Source organism: Sus scrofa, chromosome 10 (assembly GCF_000003025.6).
Source record: "Sus scrofa isolate TJ Tabasco breed Duroc chromosome 10, Sscrofa11.1, whole genome shotgun sequence".
NCBI classification, from domain to species: domain Eukaryota; kingdom Metazoa; phylum Chordata; class Mammalia; order Artiodactyla; family Suidae; genus Sus; species Sus scrofa.
The window spans coordinates 57,477,347-57,496,090 of record NC_010452.4 but is presented as its reverse complement, the minus strand read 5'-3'; the positions used below and the strand labels follow the sequence as shown (position 1 = coordinate 57,496,090).

Sequence of the window (18,744 nt, the reverse complement as noted above, 5' to 3'; positions counted from 1 at the left end):
CCAGGCTCCTCCTTCCCAATCCGGTACCGTGAGGAGAGAGGCTCCCGCAGGTCCCTATTGCTCGTAGGGACCCGGGTTCATGCCTCACGTTTCCTGCTCCAGTGTCTCCGCGCCCCCCCACCCCACCCTTTGGTCCTGCCCTCACCAGCGCTGCGGAGAAGAGAATGTGGTTGGCCAAGGTGAGCCATAGGCTGACCCACCTTTTTTTGGGTCGTAGGCAGTTTATCCAGGCGTAAACTCACATCGCCCGGTGTTGCAGGCCTGGGGGGCGGGGGACTCAGCTCTGTGGGTGAGAAGGAAGGTGTTTCTACTGGAAACTGGGTTCTCTGACCCGGGAAGGGAAGAGTAGCTGATGCCTGTCTGCGGGCATCAGTGGGTATAGTCACGCGGTGTTTGTTGCGCCAGCTCTGGGAGTCAGGGGACAAAGGGGGAAGCGGGCATTGATCCTGACAAGACACCCAGTCCCCTGTGTTCCTTTTGGCTGTTAGGACAGCACAAGCCTGTGTTTGTTGATTATAGTTTCTGAGAAAGTCTTAAGTTTTTTTTTTCCTTTTCCCAATAGGGTTATTACTATATTTATTTATGCGCATTTTAAGCCTTATTTATATGACATCATGGTGCTCTGTTCATTGTTCGATGCTAAAAAAAGTAGAAGGTCCCTGCCTTTGGGAAATGGATCTAGAGGTCGGTGAAACGCCACACGTGTACAGGGAAGTAGGCCCTTTGGTGACAAACATGTGGCCTAGGTGAACGCCCAGGGCTTAGAGTCCATTTCACGGGACGGCTGTGATCGCGGGTGGGAAAGGAGTTGGCGGCTTGGGTGTTGGAGCTGTGGGGGTTCCGGCGTGTGGAGCGGACTGAACCAGTGTTTCCCGGGCACCTGCTCTGGCCCAGGCCCGGCTCTGGTGCTGCGGTTTCAAAGCGAGCGGACAAGCGAGACCTGGGTGTGGCGAGGCCACGGCAGGCCTTCTGCGGAGAACTGAGGGCCGGTGATGGGGTCTGTGCGGAGCCTGGAAAAACAGGCGTGGAGAGAGTGTTGAGTCCTTGGCCAAGGATGTTGGGTTTTAACCTTCAGAATGTAGTGAGTCATTGGAAATGACTCATCACAGGACGAGGACTCCGTCAAGCAGGCATTTGGTGAAGATGGATGTGGCTGCAGGATGTGGACAGGATTGAGGCACGATAAATGGCAAGTCCATTACTGAGAACACGAGAAGAGGGAAGGCACGGGCTGTGCTCACTGGTTGTTTAAGGTGAATGCACTCTACGTATGTGTTTATTAGGGAGAATCCGAAGGTATAGACAAGCACTGCCTCTTGTGAGCACCAGTGCTGGACTTGTGCCTGTGCCTACAGGGTCCACTGTCGTCAGGGTCAAGGTGAGATAACATACCTTCCATGGTATTCTATGCAGAGGCTTTTTTTTTTTTTTTTCCCTCTTTAGGGCCTCACCTGTGGCCTGTGGATGTTCCCAGGCTAGGGGTCGAATCAGAGCTATCGCTGCGGGCCTACACCACAGCCACAGCAACACCTGATCCGAGCCGCGTCTGCAACCTGCTCCACAGCTCATGGCAATGCCGGATCCTTAACCTGCTGAGTGAGGCCAGGATCCAAGCCCTATCTTCCTTGGTACTAGTCAGGTTCATAACCCACTGAGCCACAACAGGAGCTCCCTCTGCTGTATTATTGTTTATTAAAGCCTCTGATTTAATGTGTACGCGCTGACCACGTAGACAAACACTCTAAGTTCCTGGGTTAATGGGTATGTTCCGTTTTAAGCATTTTGATGCGTGGTACACAGGGTACTCACCCCACCAACCCCTCCCCCCAATCAAAACATGTGGGACAATTTAGAACTCAGGAGCAGCATGTGAAAATGCTGGCTTCCTTCCTCTCATGAACCCTGGGTCGTTAAGGTTGTTTACAGCCAATCTTTCCCCCAATTTGTTATGAACAACTCCAAGGACAGCTGTGTCAGCTGACCTCTGGTTGGATTTGGCCAGTGGGACTTAGTGGGAGATGGGAGGCCCATGGCAGAATAGCCCTGCAGTGGCTGTCTCCTCCTGTCTGCTGTGAGCTGTGTCTCTGCCATGTCAACGTCTCTTTCCAGATTCCAGCTCCTGCCCTGAAGGCCTCCAGGGACCAGCTGCTGCCACAGCCTCCACCCTGGGCTCTGTGCCTCCTCCTGCCTTAGGGGGTGTTATCATCCTGCTACTGCCGATCTGGGGGTTTGGCCCAGGCCACTGCCATCTTGGTTTTGGGTCCCACCTCTTGTGGCTTCGGAACCATTTCTCTGTGTTTATCTCCCTCTGCTTAAAAAAAGTATACGTATATATAATATAATACTTAATATAGTGTAATATACTATAAATATACAGTATTTTATTTTATTGTTATTTTCTTTTTATGGCCACACCTGTGGCATATGGAAGTTCCCAGACTACGAGTCGAATTGGAGCTGCAGCTGCCGGCCTTACACCACAGCCATGGCAACACCAGATCCAAGCCACATGACTTATGCTGCAGCTTGTGGCAACACTGGATCCTTAACCCACTGAGTCAGGCCAGGGATCAAACCCACATCTTCACAGATGCTATGTTGTGTTCTTAACCCATTGAGCCACAGTGGAAATGCCAATATATAGTATTTTAAAGTAAACAGCAGACATCATGAGACGAAATACTTTAACACACATCACCTGAGAATAAGGATATTCTCTTACAAAACTAATAGCATGACTAGGAAAATTAAGAGTGGTTTTTCAGTATCATCTAACATTGAGTCCGTATTAAACTTTCCCCAACTGTCTCCAAGATTTTTATTTTTAAAAATATTTTATTTTTTGTCTTTTCCAAGATTTTTAAAATGGGGAATTTTTTTTTTTTTTTTTAACCTCAATGAGGATGCAGTCAAAGCTTATACCTTGAATTGGGTTATGCCTTTTTAGTTTCTTAGAACAGTTCCCAATTTTTTATTTTTTAAACTGACAGACCTTTAACATCTTCTCTTGAAAAATTTCTAAACTACAGGGTAGTAAGTTGAACCCTTAGAGTCACCAGTTTTTAGCTTTTTGCTACATCTGCTTTCTTCTTGTCTGTATGCACATAGATATGCATTAGCCATAGCACTGATTTCTCTTGTGTACAGAACCATTTGAGACTAAACTGCAGATACTAGGGCACTGCTTCACACATCCTCTAAAAACAAGAACGTTCTTGTATATGATAACTATATACCAATCATATCCAGGAAAATTTCCAGTTTTCAATTCCATCTCGTGATGTGGCAGATTCTCCAATTGTCCCAGTTCTTTTTCATAAAGTTTCATTCCAGAGCAGGACCCACTCTGGAATTATACATTCTACCCAGATATTAGACAATGTGGATTTCTTGTATTTTACCCTTTTTTGCCTTTTTTTTTTTTTTCTTTTTGGCTTTTTAGGACCTCACCCTCGGCATATGGAGGTTCTCAGGCTAGGGGACCAATCAGAGCTACAGCTGCTGCCTACGCCACAGCCACAGCAATGCCAGATCCATGCCACGTCTGTGATCTACACCGCAGCCCATGGTAACACCAGCTCCTTAACCCACTGAGTGAGGCCAGGGATTGAACCCACAACCTCATGGTTCCTAGTCAGATTCGTTTCTGATGCACCACGACGGGAACTCCAGTTTTTTTTTTTTAAAGAGATCAGTGCATTTGCGTTATTAAAGGTCTCACCTTCTGGGTTTGTGTGGCTGTTTCCTGGTGGTGCCATATGACCTGAGTCTCTGTCCCCTGTATTTCCTGTTGAGAGGTCGGCTTATGGTTTGATTAGGTTAACTCAGAGGAGTATGGTGCGGTCAGTTGGAATGAGGACAAGATGTTGGTTTTAGGATGAAGACAGGGAAGAGAAGCTTAATAAATATGAGTTAAAGTAGGACTTGATAAAAAAATTTGGTTTAGGAGTTCCCATCTTGGCTCAGCGGAAACAAATCTGACTAGCATCCATGAGGACGAAGGTTCGATCCCTGGCCTTGCTCAGTGGGTTAAGAATCTGGCATTCCTGTGAGCTGTGATGTAGGTCGAAGATGTGGCTTGGATCCTGAGTTGCTGTGGCTGTGGCATAAGCCAGTGGCTACAGCTCCGATTAGACCCCTAGCCTGGGAACCTCCATGTGCTGCAGATGTGGCCCTTAAGAACAACAACAAAAAAATTGTTTAATTGCCAGTTATTCCCAAATGGACATCCTTTTATTCACTGCATTAAAATTTCCTGGCTCCCTGGGGAATTCAGACTGCTCCCAATGCTCACATGCAGTGAGAGAGGTCGATGCTGGAGGCTGGACTGCTGAAAGGCCCTGCTCCAGCAATGTACTTTCCCCAATTTCCTGCGAAGAGCTTAGAGGTGAAACTGCTCCAAGAGTTTGTACCTGCCACTGAGGAATTTATTTATATAGTTATCACGGGAGTGTCAAATATATATATGAATGCGTTCATGGTAACAGTTTTAAGGCGCAGTTGTGAACATATGTTTGATTTAAGATCTGTTCATGAAGGCCTCAGCCCATGAATTTCTGAGCATACTATGCAATAATTCAGGAGAAACGCAAAGCATTTCAGCCCTGAGAAATTTTGATTCAGTAGGACCAGGGTCGAGCCTGAGGTTTGGAACATCTAACTAGTTGTCAGCGATGCTGGTCTGGGATGGAGTCCCAGGGATAGAAAATCATGGATGAGGTTAGAACTGTAATGTAAGACTTAGGTGAGTCATGTTTCAGACTTGATTTTATTTTATTTATTCATTTATTTTTTTGGTCTTTTTGTCTTTTCTAGGGCCACTCCCGCGGCATACGGGGGTTCCCAGGCTAGGAGTCTAATTGGAGCTGTTGCTGCCGGCCTACGCCACAGCCATAGCAATGCGGGATCCGAGCTGCATCTGCAACCTACACCATAGCTCACGGCAATGCCGGATCCTTAACCCACTGAGCGAGGCCAGGGATCGAACCTACAACCTCATGGTTCCTAGTCAGATTCATTAACCACTGAGCCGTGACGGGAACTCCCAGACTTGATTTTAAAAAGCCAAAACTTTTTTTTTTAGTAAAGTAAATGTTTTATAGACCCCCCCATTATGCAAAGTATGCAAAAATGATGCTGTTGGGAAGAGATTAGGAGGCGGAGTGGCCGGGGGAAGACAGCAACTGTTTTGCTGTTGTTTGAAACCATCCGAGTGGGTCTGAGAAAGGGCTGGGGCTGATCTGCAGACCCGGGCCGAGTCTGGGCCGACGGCGTTTGTTTCTTGGGACTTCTTGTCAGCCACTTACGCTCTCTGAGCCTCCGTTTTCTCATCTGAAAATAAGAGATTATAAACTCTCCCAGCACAGGAGACCATGCTCACGCATGCCTTTTTAAAGCTGTAAAATAGAAGGTCGATATAACTGTGGGTGCTCCCTTTTCCTTCTTGCCCTGGTGCTGCCCCGGGCCAGCTCTGTGATCTCCTACTGTGAGCTCCACGGAGCAGCGCAAGAACTGGGGCACAGCCATGGCTCAAGTGCTCTCCGTGTGGTTGTGAAAGCGATGTCACAGGTAGGGGGGTCAGTAATGGGCTGACCTCCCACATGGCGAGGCTTCTGTGCGACCCCGTGAAGGATGGAGGTGCTGGTTCTAATACAGCCAACTGCCCGAAGGTAATTTCTGGAGGTTGGAATTCACCTTTGGTTTCAGGCTGCCGTTTTCTTTTTTGATTGACGTGTTAAACGAAGCCCTCCACTCTTCCAGGCAGACAGCAGGTTTGTGGTTTGCTCTGTTGTGTTGTGGCGGTGAGGCCTTGGGTGTGGTTTGGGATGGGAAGGTGGGAGGCGGGGGCGTGCTCTTAACACGAGGGGGCTGCTTGTTATTTAATAGTGAGAGAGGTTGTTTTAATATTATTGAGCATCAGCTGTGTTTTCTGCCCTTCTTTGAGAAAGCAGCCAAAAAAATCTGTTTAATGTCATTGCAGCAGAATTGAAAATGGGTGCTATTGCTTGAATTTATACTAAAAGAGAGGCAGGTTTGAAACGGAGCTGATTAAAGTAGCTAAAGCTGATAACGCATGTGTGGTCGATACTGTTATCTGTTATCTGTGGGTTCTGCGTCTACAGATTCAGTCTCAACGGTGGATGTCAATTGAACATATTTAAAAATTCCAGGAGGTTCCAAAAGCAAAACTTGAATTTGCCCCCTGCACAGGCAACTATTGACATAGCATTTACACTGCATTAAGTATTATAAGTCAGCTAAAGATGATTTAAATTATACAGGAGGACGTGGTAGGTTATATGCAAATACTGCACCATTTTATACCAGGGACTTGAGCAGCTGTGGGTTTTGGTGTCTCCCAGGGGTCCTGGAACCAACTTCCCTCACCCACAAATACTGAGGGACCATTGCGTCATGTCTCTTGAAATACCAATGACTCGTGAAAGAAAAAGTTTAGGACATTTTTCAAGTGTTTTGTTTTTGGTTTAAGTGGGTTGGAGAGATGCTTATCTAGAGAATCCAGCATGAGGAGAACAATCCTCTCGGTCTTGTTCTCCTATTGGCTTTAAAGATGAAATGCTCTCTATTGGTGATGTTGTTACCAAGTGACTGCCTTGGTCCCCGCACATGTCATCCTGGGCTGCTAGGACTGACGGATGTTAACCATTCCCATTGTTTTAAGGGATCATTCCGAGGGTTCCTGTCTTTTTGATTCCTCACGTTCTAGACGCGCGGTGTCAGGATCTCTTGGAAAAGAGCAGTACCTCCTAGAGAGGTTGCCTTCTCCGGCTCTTCCACCAGATTCTTCTGACATTCTTCCCCATATTTCTGTGTGAGCCGCTCACGCTAGTTCTTTCCCTTTGGTGTCTGTCTTTTGACTGCTTGTGGAAGATTTCACCTTGTTTCACTGCCCTGTGTGTGCGCTTTGCCTCCTTCTTCTTGGATTTGTGTTTTACACACACACTCTCTCTCAGACCCCTTTGCCTCCAGAGTAGTTGTAATTTTGATCAAATATTCAATTTCACACGATTTTCATCTTAAAAGCAGCTCATAGCTGACTCATGCATGGTAGGTACCTTGATTACGCTTTCTTTCCTTCACAGCTTTTCCTGGGATGGATGCCCTTCTTCCTCCACCTTTGCTTGGTCTTCCATCCAGCTCTGCCAGCAGTCCAGTGTTACCCTGCACTGAGTCCTCTCCCAGCCTCATCCTGGAGTCAGTTCCCACCTGGACCGCCCCCTCCCACACCTGGGATGCAGCTGGCATCCTGGGCGTTCTCTCCCAGGTGTGCCCCCTGTTTCCCCTGCTGCCCCATCCTCACTCATGGTTATGTCTTTGTTTTGTTGGGGTGCATCCAGTACGTACCTGAGAAAGTGTCAGGGGGGTAATTTTTTGGAGGCTTTGCATTCCTATACTCATAGCTGCTGGGCAAGGTCTAGGATTCTATGCTGTGGACCATTTCTCTTAGGAATTTTGAAGTCGTGGTGCTATTATCATCTACCTCTTGGTGTTGCTCTTGAGAAGGTCCAACCCGTTCTGATTCCTTTTCCCTTCATTGTAGTGACTTGTATTTTACTTGCTGGAAGTTTCCCTTCCTCCATCTATCTTTCTTTTCTTTTCTTTTCTTTTCTTTTTCTTTTCTCCCTCCCTTACTTTCCTCTTCTTTTAATCAGGTATACAGATTGTGGAAGTACTGTTTTTGGCTTATCACAACTTTCTGTTCAGTTACATTTCTAAGTTTCTGTCTGTAGTCAGTATAGCAGTGATTTCTATAATTATTTTTCCAGATTTTTTAGTGTAAACTACCACAAGGTGGAATCAATGAGTATACTCTAACTTTTTTAGAAAACAGTTTTCTCCTCTAGGTATTTGACTGTTCCCTGGAAAATGCCGCAGGTCCTCTGGTTATTGACAGAGAATTGTGTGGATGAAGCAGTCTATTAAAATCTTCTGAGGAGTTCCCACTGTGGCTCAACAGTAAGAAGCCCAACTAGCCATGCGGGTTCAATCCCAGGCCTCCATCAGTGGGTTCAGGATCTACCGTTGCCCTGAGCCGTGGTGTAGATAGCAGATGTGGCTCGGATCCAGCTGTGGCTGGTGGCCATAGCTCTGATTCAGCCCCTAGCCTGGGAACCTCTGTATGCCATGGGTGTGGCCCTAAAAAGGGAGGGAAAAAAAAAAAAAAAAAAAGGAAAATCTTCTGAGGGCCTGCTTTTCCAAGGATATTTATATTTTCTCAATGGCCCCCCCCAAAAAAAAAAAATCCTTCCTGGTTTGTATACATTTGTGGGAGGAGGTCATTTTCATGTGCACCGTTCAGACTGATTTTTAACCTTTTTTTTTTTTTTTTTTTACTGTTTTTCAAAATTGAAGTATAGTTGATTTACAACATTGCATTGGTTTCAGGTGCACAGCCAAGTGATTTGGTTATACACTGAATTTATGTGTGTGTGTGTACATTTACATATATTCTTTTTTATATTCCTTTCCCTCATAGGTTACTAGCACATGGTGAGTGTGGCTCCCTGTGCTCGGCAGTAGGTCCTTGCTGGTCCTCTGTTGATGGGCGGTGGTATGTCTGTGTTAAGCCCCTAATTCATCCCTCCCCAGATCCGACTTTTCGTGTGCTCTGTCGGGATGACGGAGGAGTCCCCTCCCAGGGCCTTCTCTCCAGAGGGTTTTTCCCGTTGGCACTTAGGACGGAGTGACATTTACTACGTGCTGGCCTCATGAATGCTCTGACGTGCTGTTGTCACGGCCGCTTGGCGTGGCTGACTGTTGAATTGGGACCTCTCTGGAGGCAGGAGTCAACACCTGCATCTCAGAACTAGACAAGCCTTGATCAGATAGTTGAAGGATGATAAGCCAAGTTCCTGGAGTCTTTCCAGGAGGATCGTGTGACCAGGTATCAAGTTCTGCTGACAGACCAAGGAAGATGAATCTTGAGAACGCACTTAGCAGCTTGGGGGCTGTTCGTGAACTCAGGGGACCGTTTTGGGGCTGTGCTGGGGTGGAGGCCTGAGTGGAATGGGCTTCGTGGGAGAAGAATCTGAGACAACACAGCTTTAAAAAATGTTGCTGGCAAGAGGATCAGGGAGGAGTTCCCATTATGGCTCAGCAGGTTAAGAACCCGGCATAGTCTCTGTGAGGATGCAGGTTCAATCCCTGGCCTTGTTCATTAATGATCCGGCCTTGCCACAAGCTGCAGCATAGGTCCCAGATGCGGCTCAGAGGCTGCCTTGCAGTGACTATGGCACAGGCTGCAGTTGCAGTTCTGATTCGACCGCAGCCCAGGAACTTCCCTGTGCCACAGGTGCCGCTGTTAAAAAAAAAAGAAAAAAAAAGAGGATGGGAGAATTGGTGTGGTCGCCCAAGGGCAAAGTAGGGTCAACAGAAGGTTTTGGACTATTGTTTTAGCATGTGTTAAAATACAGTATTAACAGCTTTTAAAAGCTCAAAGTTGACATCTGAGTACTATTTTGTACACTTAGGGTTTTAGAAACATTACTAGTGAGGCTGGAGATAGAGTTCTAGCCTTTTTTGGGGTGTTCTGGTCAGGAAAAGCTCTTGGGGAAGCTGGCGGCTGCGGAGTCTTGATGGCCGGGGACGGTCAGCCTGCAGGGAGGCTGGGGCTCCCGGCAGGGCAGCAGGCGCGGCGGGAAGGGGTGCACAGGGATGCGGGCACAGGGCAGGCTCTGAAGGGATGAGGCTGACCAGAGCAGGTTCTCGGGTATAAATATAAGAGGTTGAGAAATCTTGAGGAGGGAATTTATTTCAAAGCAGTGGCTCCAAGTGTTATGGAAAGGCAGTAGGTTATGATCTCATGTGGAAAGAGTGAGGAGGATTAAGAGGCTTTAAGAATTTTATATAAGCCACATTTTAGAGGTCAGTTTGCTTCTCTGTGTAGAAAAGTGTTGTGGAAATAAAAGTTGATATTTCAGTTGATGAGGTCATCCTGCGGCTTGCTGGGGCCGGGAGTGGAGGGCGGGGTGGGTCTATGGTGTGTGGCTGGGGACCGATGGTTGGGGCATCGTCTCCTCATTCACCCCCAGGTTATGAATAACTCCTCATTTCCCCTGGAGAAGTAATACCATTTGGTAGGGGAGAGTAGGAGTATACTTTGTTTTGGCTTTGTTCTTTTTTTTTTGTGGGGTCGGGGTCAGGGTTTGGCCATGCCTGAGGCATGCAGAAATGCCAGGGCTGGGGATCGAACCCTTGCTGCAGCAGTGACAAAGCAGATCCTTAATCTGCTAGGCCACCAGGGGACTCCTGGGATTTTGTTCCTTAGTGACTCAACAAATTTAGGGATGACAAATTCTGGGCTGGACTCAGTGAAGGGGGTTTCCTAAGAACTCTGGGTGACAGTGTAACCAGCAGAAGGCCCGGGGAATGAAGGGGATGCCAAGGGGTGTGTGTGTGTGTGTGTGTGTGTGTGTGTGTGTGTGCGTGTGTGTGTGCGTGTGTTTCCTACAGCTCAGCTCTGTGTTCTGGGTGAAGAGTTACTTTCAGTTCTGAATCTCCTTTTCACGAAGTCTGGATGGAGGAGGGTGCCGAGGAGCTGTGGGTTGTTGGCGTGGTCGTTTCTACAGAAATGTCTAATAACTTTGAGAGTGAGGGTCAGAACTCCTTTCTGTGCTGGTTAAAAAGTGACAGGGATTGGTCACTCTGCATTTTTTTTCCCCTTTGTTTAAATAAGTGGTCCATTTTAGTGACTCCTAGGCCTGGCTCTATTAAAGATTCCTCCGGGAGGTTCAAGGCTGGCCCTGCCCTGGGAAGAAGGTCTGAGTCAGGAGATCTGGCGTAGGGTCCAGAAGCTGTATTTGGACTGTCATTAATCTTGTGGCTCCTCCATCCCAGCTTTTCCTTTAGGAAAGAACTGTACCAAACATCTCTGTTTAGGTTGGAAAAGTGGAGTGTTTGCTTGAACTTTTTATTAGTCATCCTGTGCCCCGGCTGATTCAGCAGCTGACGGCAAGAGATAGAGTTTTCGTTTGAGTGTACAACTGAGCATGATTGTAGATGTTTCAAAACCATTGTGTTCTCTTTTCACGCAATTCTAGAACTTGATTTTATGTTATATTGTGTTTGTATGTATATATGTGTACATATGTGTCTGCACATTGTGTGTGTATGCATAAGCACGTGTGCATACACACCCCCCCCCAGGTGTAACACTTAAAATGAAGCCCTTTGTCTTGTCTTCCAGTCCCACTCCTCAGGGATAACTATGGCAAATTTTGCTGTGTATTTTTGGGGTCATTTCTATATGCGCACATACAAAAGTGTGCAATTTTGTCTTTATAAACAAAGGACTCAAACACACATATTGTTCTGTACTTGTGCTTTGTTCACGTGTGGCCTTGTCAACAGCCTTCTGGGTCCATGTATTTAGACCTGTTTGTAGTGATTACTTTGAGCCACCAAGGCATGCAGCCTTCTTTTCTTCAGGTAGCTCTGACCTGGGTTATTCAGACACACAGTATATGTTGCTTGCTTATTGGAATGTCTCGACAGATTGGATTGGGAAGATTACTAAGTATTTCATGCTGGACCATGGGAAACCCAGCATACTTCAGAGGAATTAGTATTTCAGATGCGCTGAGATTTGCTGGTTCCTGCGGTTCCTATAACAGCATGTCAGCATCTGAGCCAAAGGAATGTGCATGCCTGAGGGACTCCATCATTGAAAAAGGAAAATTGACTCAATCGGAGATAGGGAGCCACCTGACTTTTTAGTCAGTTGCTATATTGCTGATGAGGCCCATTCCTTTTCCCGGCAGGAGGTTATTACCCAGTTTTACACTGTCGCCTTCTCTTGGGTGATGCTAACTTACTATGTATTCTTTCCTACAGGATCCAAACTACTGGATACAAGTGCACCGCCTGGAACATGGGGATGGAGGAATTCTCGATCTTGACGACATCCTCTGTGATGTGGCAGATGACAAAGACAGGGTGAGTGCAAGCCCAGGGAAGCGCCTCTGAGCACATCTTTTGAAGGCGGGGGAGGGCGTGGGTGGCAGGAGCAGCTGCCTTCCTATTTCAGGCACGTGTACTTTAAAGAACATTTGGGCCACTCATACTGGTTTGTTTCTTTTAAAAGAAGTGCCATGAATCCTCCCTTCCCTGAACCCCAGGGTATAATGATCTTTCTTGAGACCTGGGAGTCAATCCGAAGTTTTGGAATTTGAAATGGCAGGGTTTTAAAAAGGAGTATGGTTAAGAGCTTTCCATGTTGGTCCTCCCTTATTTTAACCAAACGTAACATCTTTCTTGATAACTCAGGTCTGTTACGATCGGCACTTCCATGTGGGACACGCACGGTCTCTGTGGACCCCAGGGGTGGCCCATCCCAGTGGCTGGCTTCTGGGGGTCACGGCTTGGCTGCATTCCACCACCCTCCCTGTGCCCTTGGCTTGGGGAGCCGCCCTTTCCCCCGTGAGCCTCTCGGGGGGCTGTCGCACTGCAACAGCATCTTCAAGGCCGGCTTGACTGTGGCACCACAGGCCCTTTAACCACTCCCCCCCTCCGCCCCCCAGTCTGTCCTTTTTGAGGGGAGGAGGCAGAGGAGCTGCTCAGCACAGGGTCTGGATTGGATGGGGCGCTGATCTGAGCAGGCTGCGGCCACGCCCGCCGTGTTAGCAGGGAGGGCTGGCAACCACGTCTCATATGTTCACCACGGCCTGTGCCGGCTCAGGGTGGGCTCCACAGTGAGGTTCCGCCATGGGGTTGAGGAAGGTAAACCGCCCAGTCCTCACCCCTCTTCCTCCTGGGAGCTCTGCAGCCCTTTGCCTCCTGTGCGGTGGGCTGGACAAGCGCGGCGGCTGTGTCTTGTTCACACCTGCCTTTCTGACAGCACAGTGCTTTCTTGACATCTTAAGGTGAAGGAACAATTTCAGGTACCAGAAACTGTGTGAAGTGACAGATGTTTGCGTCACGGGCACCTGCCGTCGTGGGGTTTGTCCCGTGAAGCTGCTGTGGCCTGGGATACGTTGGGTCCCAAATGCAGAACTTTTCTGCCTGTCTGAGATCTGCTGCTGTTTCTTTTGGTGTCCGTTTCCTTGTTAGACTCTTCAATGAGCCAGGAGTAGGGTGGCTCTCAAAGCCTTTTCCTGCAACCCACACGAAGAGTGCCCTCCGGAGACCTGCGTTATAGCCAATTTATTGTGCAGTTCAGCTCCAGAGCTTAAACCACTCCAGAGATTTATGAAGAATTTGAACAGGTGGCCTTTCCCAGCTGTAATACCAGGAGAGATGAACTAGTGTTGGGTTGATCTTTTAACATTTCCTCTTCTCCCATCTTCTTCCTTCTTTTCTTTTGTCTTTCTTTTTTGTTTGTTTTTTTTCTCCAAAAGAGTACTATAGGTTCTCGTGAGAAAAAAGAAACATACGCAGAGGGAAATAACCACCTGGCACCCCATGTTGCCTGAAGCTCATCACGGCAGCTGGTTGAGTAGGCTTTGCGTCCTTCAGAGAGACACACTCTCTTTCTCTCAAATAAAAAGGATTGAGGGGTGGCCTGTTGTTTTGGAGTTGATTATAAATCCATTAACCATAGCTATGCTGACATGGCTGCACAGACAGTATTGCTTTCAAATCGTTGCTGCTTTGGATTCTTGGGTTTCTGTGGAGGAAGCTGAGTGGTCCTGGGCATGTCCTTTGCCCCCAGCATCATTGATGCCCATGCTTGTTTCTCCACCTGTCATCTTTCTTTCAAGTTGAAGTATAGTTGGTGTACAATGTTGTGTTAGTTTCAGGTATACGGCAAAGTGATTCATACACACATGTGTATATATACATATATACATACGTGTACCTAGATGCACACATGTACATAAGCACACATATACATAGACGTGTGTGTGTGTGTGTGTTCTTTTTCAGATTCTCTTCCATTATAGGTTATTACAAGGTGTTGAAACCTCCTTCCTTTCTGATTGAGCCCAGACTTCGGTGTCCCCCACATTGGGACCATCCTACTTTGTGCTTCGACTGTGCGTCCAAATGAGTAGAGTCCCTGAGAAGCAGCTGAGGTGGCCCCCATGCTGGGCCTCGCTCAGGTGTGTTGTTGTGGGCCTCGGTTGCTGTGGGAGCAGGACAAGGGGGCTGCCCCGTCTCAGTGTCCTGAGGAGGCTGAGCCGAATGGACTCCGGGTGTTCATACCGCTTGGTGTAGTGCCGGGTGGGCTCACGAAGTCTCGGTAGGAGCCCTGCCTGCACCCCCTTCAGCATTCACGCTCCAAACACACCTCGCATTTTGAGCAGGTGGGGCATTGACGGGTAGGGTTCAGCAACAGGATTGAAAAAAGAACTTTAAAGCTGTACCGGGACTTACTTTATGGCCCATATACGGCCTCCTTTGATGGGTGTTTCACGCGTACTTGAGAATATGGTGGGTTCTGTGACCGGGTTAAGGTCGTTCATGTTCTTTTTTAGATTTTGCAGCAATTTGTTGCTCAGCAATTGAAAAGAATGCGCTCTTCTTTCAACGCAGTTCACCGTTAGATCATACACAAGAGTCAAGGAGAAGGCAAGTTGGGTGACCCCAGACAGTGGCATATTGAAATCACAGGGGACTTTTAAAAATTATTGTCTTTAAAAATGTTTAAATATTTATGTATTTATTTGGGCCACGCCCTCAGCATGCAGAAATTCCCCAGGCCAGGGACTGAACCTGCTCCACAGCCCTGACAATGCCGAATCCTTAACCACTAGGCCTCCAGGGAGCTCTGAAATCACAGGATACGTAATAAACCGTGTTTTACATTTTGTATTCTTACTGAATTTGATGATGATAAATCTACATTGTCCTTTATTATATATCTTATATAATCCTATACCTATCCTACATATATATATATATATATATGTATCTCCTATACAATCTTGTATATCTTAAACAAGTTAAAGCTTTAAACCTGAGAAAAATATTTTATATTAGTAGGTGAAATAAGTTTTCACACAGTTTTCTATCATGTAGATTAAATTGAGTTTTCAAATAGAAAAATGCTAACGGGTACGATGTACCACGACGAAAACGGCTTTTATTTTTATTTATAAGATTTTTTTTTTTCTTTTTACGGCTGCACCTGGAGCATATGGAAGTTCTCAGGCTAGGGGATGAATTGGAGCTGCAGCTGAGGCCTACGCCACAGCCACAGCCACGCCAGGTCTTTAACCCACTGAGCAAGGCCAGGGATCAAAGCCGAATCCTCACAGACACTATGTTAAGTTGTCAACGTGCTGAGCCACAACAGGAGCTCCTAAAATGGTTTTTAAATCATCGTTTTACTTGTTCAGAAGTATTTAAATATGTGTATTATAGAATTAAAGTTTTGAATGAGCATCTGACAGGCCCCATTTTAAGTTGCAACTGTGAAAAATATAATTAATCCAGAATCCCCATATCCAGATTCACTGGTGTTGTAGGATGCATTATTCAAACAGAGGGGTTGTGTGTTGTCAGTTGTATGGCTCTTTTCCATGGTTTTGAAATTTGATTCTGATTTTATCACCCTTGAGTGTTTTCAACATTTTTGGCAGGTATCTTGACACCTATTTTGCTTTTAGGTTAAAAAAGCATTACAGTTCTCCTAAACAGTGAGATTTCTTTCTTTTTTTTTTCTTTTTTTTTTTCTTTAAAGGTCCTGTTCTATGAAACTCCTGTGGGCACATGTTTATAGCTACCTGGCCCAGGGAAGTGCGGTCTCTGTGAGCCAGGCTGGAACACCTGTATTTTGCACCCCCCACACCCCAACCAGCTTCTATTTTCATTCACAAACTGTGAAAACAAGGCTTCAGTGGCCCTGCCCTGTCGCTCGTGTCATGTGGAAAACTCTCTTAAAGATACAGATTTTATACTCGGTCACCATGAATGTGTAAAATAATGAAAAAAATTTTTAATTGAGGGAAATTAGGATTAAGAGGCAATAATTCCAATAATAGCAGAAGGCAATCAAAGTACCTGATTAGCTGTAGTTTTGCTCATTAGCCTTTAGTTACATCCAAGTTCAGTGCACAGCACGGAGGAAGTTTCCATTTAGTGCCGATAGGCTTCCAACTCCAGGGTTTACCCAGATGTGCTCAAAACAGTGCGAGTGTGGGTTGTCTTGGGTTCTTGGAGTAGGTTTGACTTTTTTCTAAGACAGAGAATAGTCCAGATCTGCTTTGGGCATACGGATGTGCCCACGTGCCCTGTTTGTTTGTCCCTTGTGGACATTGCTGCTTCCCGAGAGGGCACAGCGTCCGCCCACACATGCTGTCGCCCTGTTCTGTTTGCCCTTAGTGTGTGATCCTGTTTTCTCGATTGACATTCTGCCACATTACGAAAAACCGAAGTGCTTTTCACGTCGTCTCCAGCACCGTGTACAACAGCTGTAACCCAAGCCTTGCTGAGTGCTGGCTGTGTTCTGTCTGAATGTCTGTCTTCCTGGTTTGCTCTTCTTGTTTATTATTTACTATCCATGAGCCTCCCTGGCTCCTCAGTCACCCCTGTCATTCCCTCTGTGAATGACAGGAAACCCCACTGAGTAGGTGACAGGATCAAAATCCTGGGCATTCATGTCTTCCTGCAGCCTGACTGTAGGGGCGTCCACAGAGGTTTCCCAGGAACCGACCTGCACGTAGAGTTGGGGGGAGTGTGCTTTGGGGGGCTGGCGATCAGCAGCAAGAGAGGCTTTTTCTCACTCATGCCATGCTCTTCTCTTTTGCGTCTCTGGTGCTGAAGGTGATTTAAGATGTGGCATCAAGCATTGCCTGTGTTGCACTGGGATGCAATTTGGTTTTGACCAAGAATGCTGTGATGCGTGTTCTGTTTTGCTGATGACCTTGGGAAGTCTCTTCCACTCTCAGTTTCTCGATGTCTGTGGGAAGCGTGGGTGGAGTAGCAGTTTAAACTCTGGAGAGCGTGTCTGATTAGGCGAGGTCCAGGCACCATGAAAGGTGCTTGTGGAGACAGTTGGCTGCTGCCTGGGGGAAAGAAGCCAGAATCCTCAGGTGGACAGTCTGGCCAGTGTCCTCACTAGAAGAATGTTGAGAAAAAGACACTTTTGAAATCGGAAGTTCCCACTGTGGCTCAGCTGGTTAAAGACCTGATGTTGTCTCCACGAGGATGCAAGTTCCGATCCTGGCCTCGCTCAGTGGGCCAAGGATCCAGCATTGCCACAAGCTGCAGCATAGGTGGCAGAGGTGGCTCGGATCCTGTGTTGCTGAGGCTGTGGTATAGGCTGGCAGCTGCAGCTCTGATTCATCCCCTAGACTGGGAACCTCCATATGCCACAGGTATGGCAGTAAACAAGAAAAAAAAAAAAAAAAAGTACTGGGGGAGTTCCCTTGTGGCTCAGTGGGTTAAGGGTGTGGCATTTTTACTGCTGTGGCTAGGGTTGCTGCTGTGGCACAGGTTCGATCCCTGGCCTAGAAAATTCTATGTACCTTGAGTGGGTGCAGCAAAAAAAAAAAAAAGTATGGGTATTGTGGGGAAGCTCCAATTTCTACATGCTGGTGAAAGCACAGAGGTGCTTAGCACATGCTTTCACCTTTCTTCTCTGTGAAACTGGTGCAGTTTTTGTGCCTTGTGTGTTAATGATCTTACTGCCCTGTCCATGTTTATATTTGTATTTCAGAAAATGCGTTGTTAGAAATTTTGCTTTTGAAATACATGTGTGGCTGAACTTTTAGGTAAGGAACATTCCTTAATTTAATTTAATTTAATTTTTGTCTTTTGTCTTGTTAGGGCCACACCTGTGCCATATGGAGGTTCCCAGGCTAGGGGTCCAATCAGAGCTGTAGCTGCTGAGCTACACCACAGCTCACGGCAATGCCGGATCCTTAACCTACTGAGTGAGGCCAGGGATTGAACCCGCAACATTATGGTTCCCAGTCGGATTCATTTCCACTGCGCCACGACGAGAACGCCACATTCCTTAATTTTAAAAGGCACAGTTTTCTCCTGCTGCAGATGTTATTTTTTATCACATACGTGTAAAGTGTAAATCATTCTCATGCTTGTTTTGGCATCGAGTCTTAAAAAGTAACCAGTGTCCAGCAAGAGGGTGTTTTCTTACTTGTGGGGGACCTGTGTACCTACATACTTTAAAAAGCGTTAGGGATTCTGTGCCCTGGTTGTGGATAATGTGGAGAGAGACACCGTGTCGTTTTTGTGCTGGAAGCAGTCGCAGTCTGTACAGTCTGTAGATGAGAATGCAGAAGAGATTCTTGTATCTGGAATAAGGAAGATTAAAATGAATTTCCGTGGTAGGAGTTCCCGTTGTGGCTCAGTGGTTAACGAATCCGACTAGGAACCATGAGGTTTCGGGTTCAATCCCTGGCCTTGCTGAGTGGGTTCAGGATTTGGCGTTGCTGTGACTGAGGCACAGGTCGGTGGCTACAGCTCTGATTGGACCTGTAGCCTGGGAACCTCCATATGCTGAGGGTGCGGCCCTAAAAGGACAAAAGACAAAAAAAAAAAAAAAGAAAAAAAAGAAAAAAAAGAATTTCTGTGGTAACATTGAAATGAGTTCTTAAAGCAGCGTAAGCTCTCTTCTATTAAGAAATGGATTGCTGCTTAATTTACAAGAATTAACAGCTTGTAACTGACAGAAATCTTACTTTAATTTCTTTAAAGACCTTTTCTCATTTAATGCATGAGCATGTATGTGCCTGATAAGAGAAAGTTTTGGTGTTTGAATTTCTTTGTTGTGAAGACAGAAACACTAAACTGCAGCATGTGGCCAAATTATTTTTGGAA

At 46.6% G+C, this 18,744-nt stretch overlaps 1 protein-coding gene across 1 annotated transcript in view; it reads left to right on the top strand.

The window, feature by feature from the left end:
- PARD3 (par-3 family cell polarity regulator) overlaps window positions 1–18,744 on the top strand; it is a 632,416-nt gene that overhangs the window by 104,425 nt on the left and 509,247 nt on the right. The window contains 1 exon segment of the mRNA XM_021064231.1: window positions 11,854–11,955. Within this exon segment, the coding sequence (XP_020919890.1) occupies window positions 11,854–11,955 (102 nt within the window).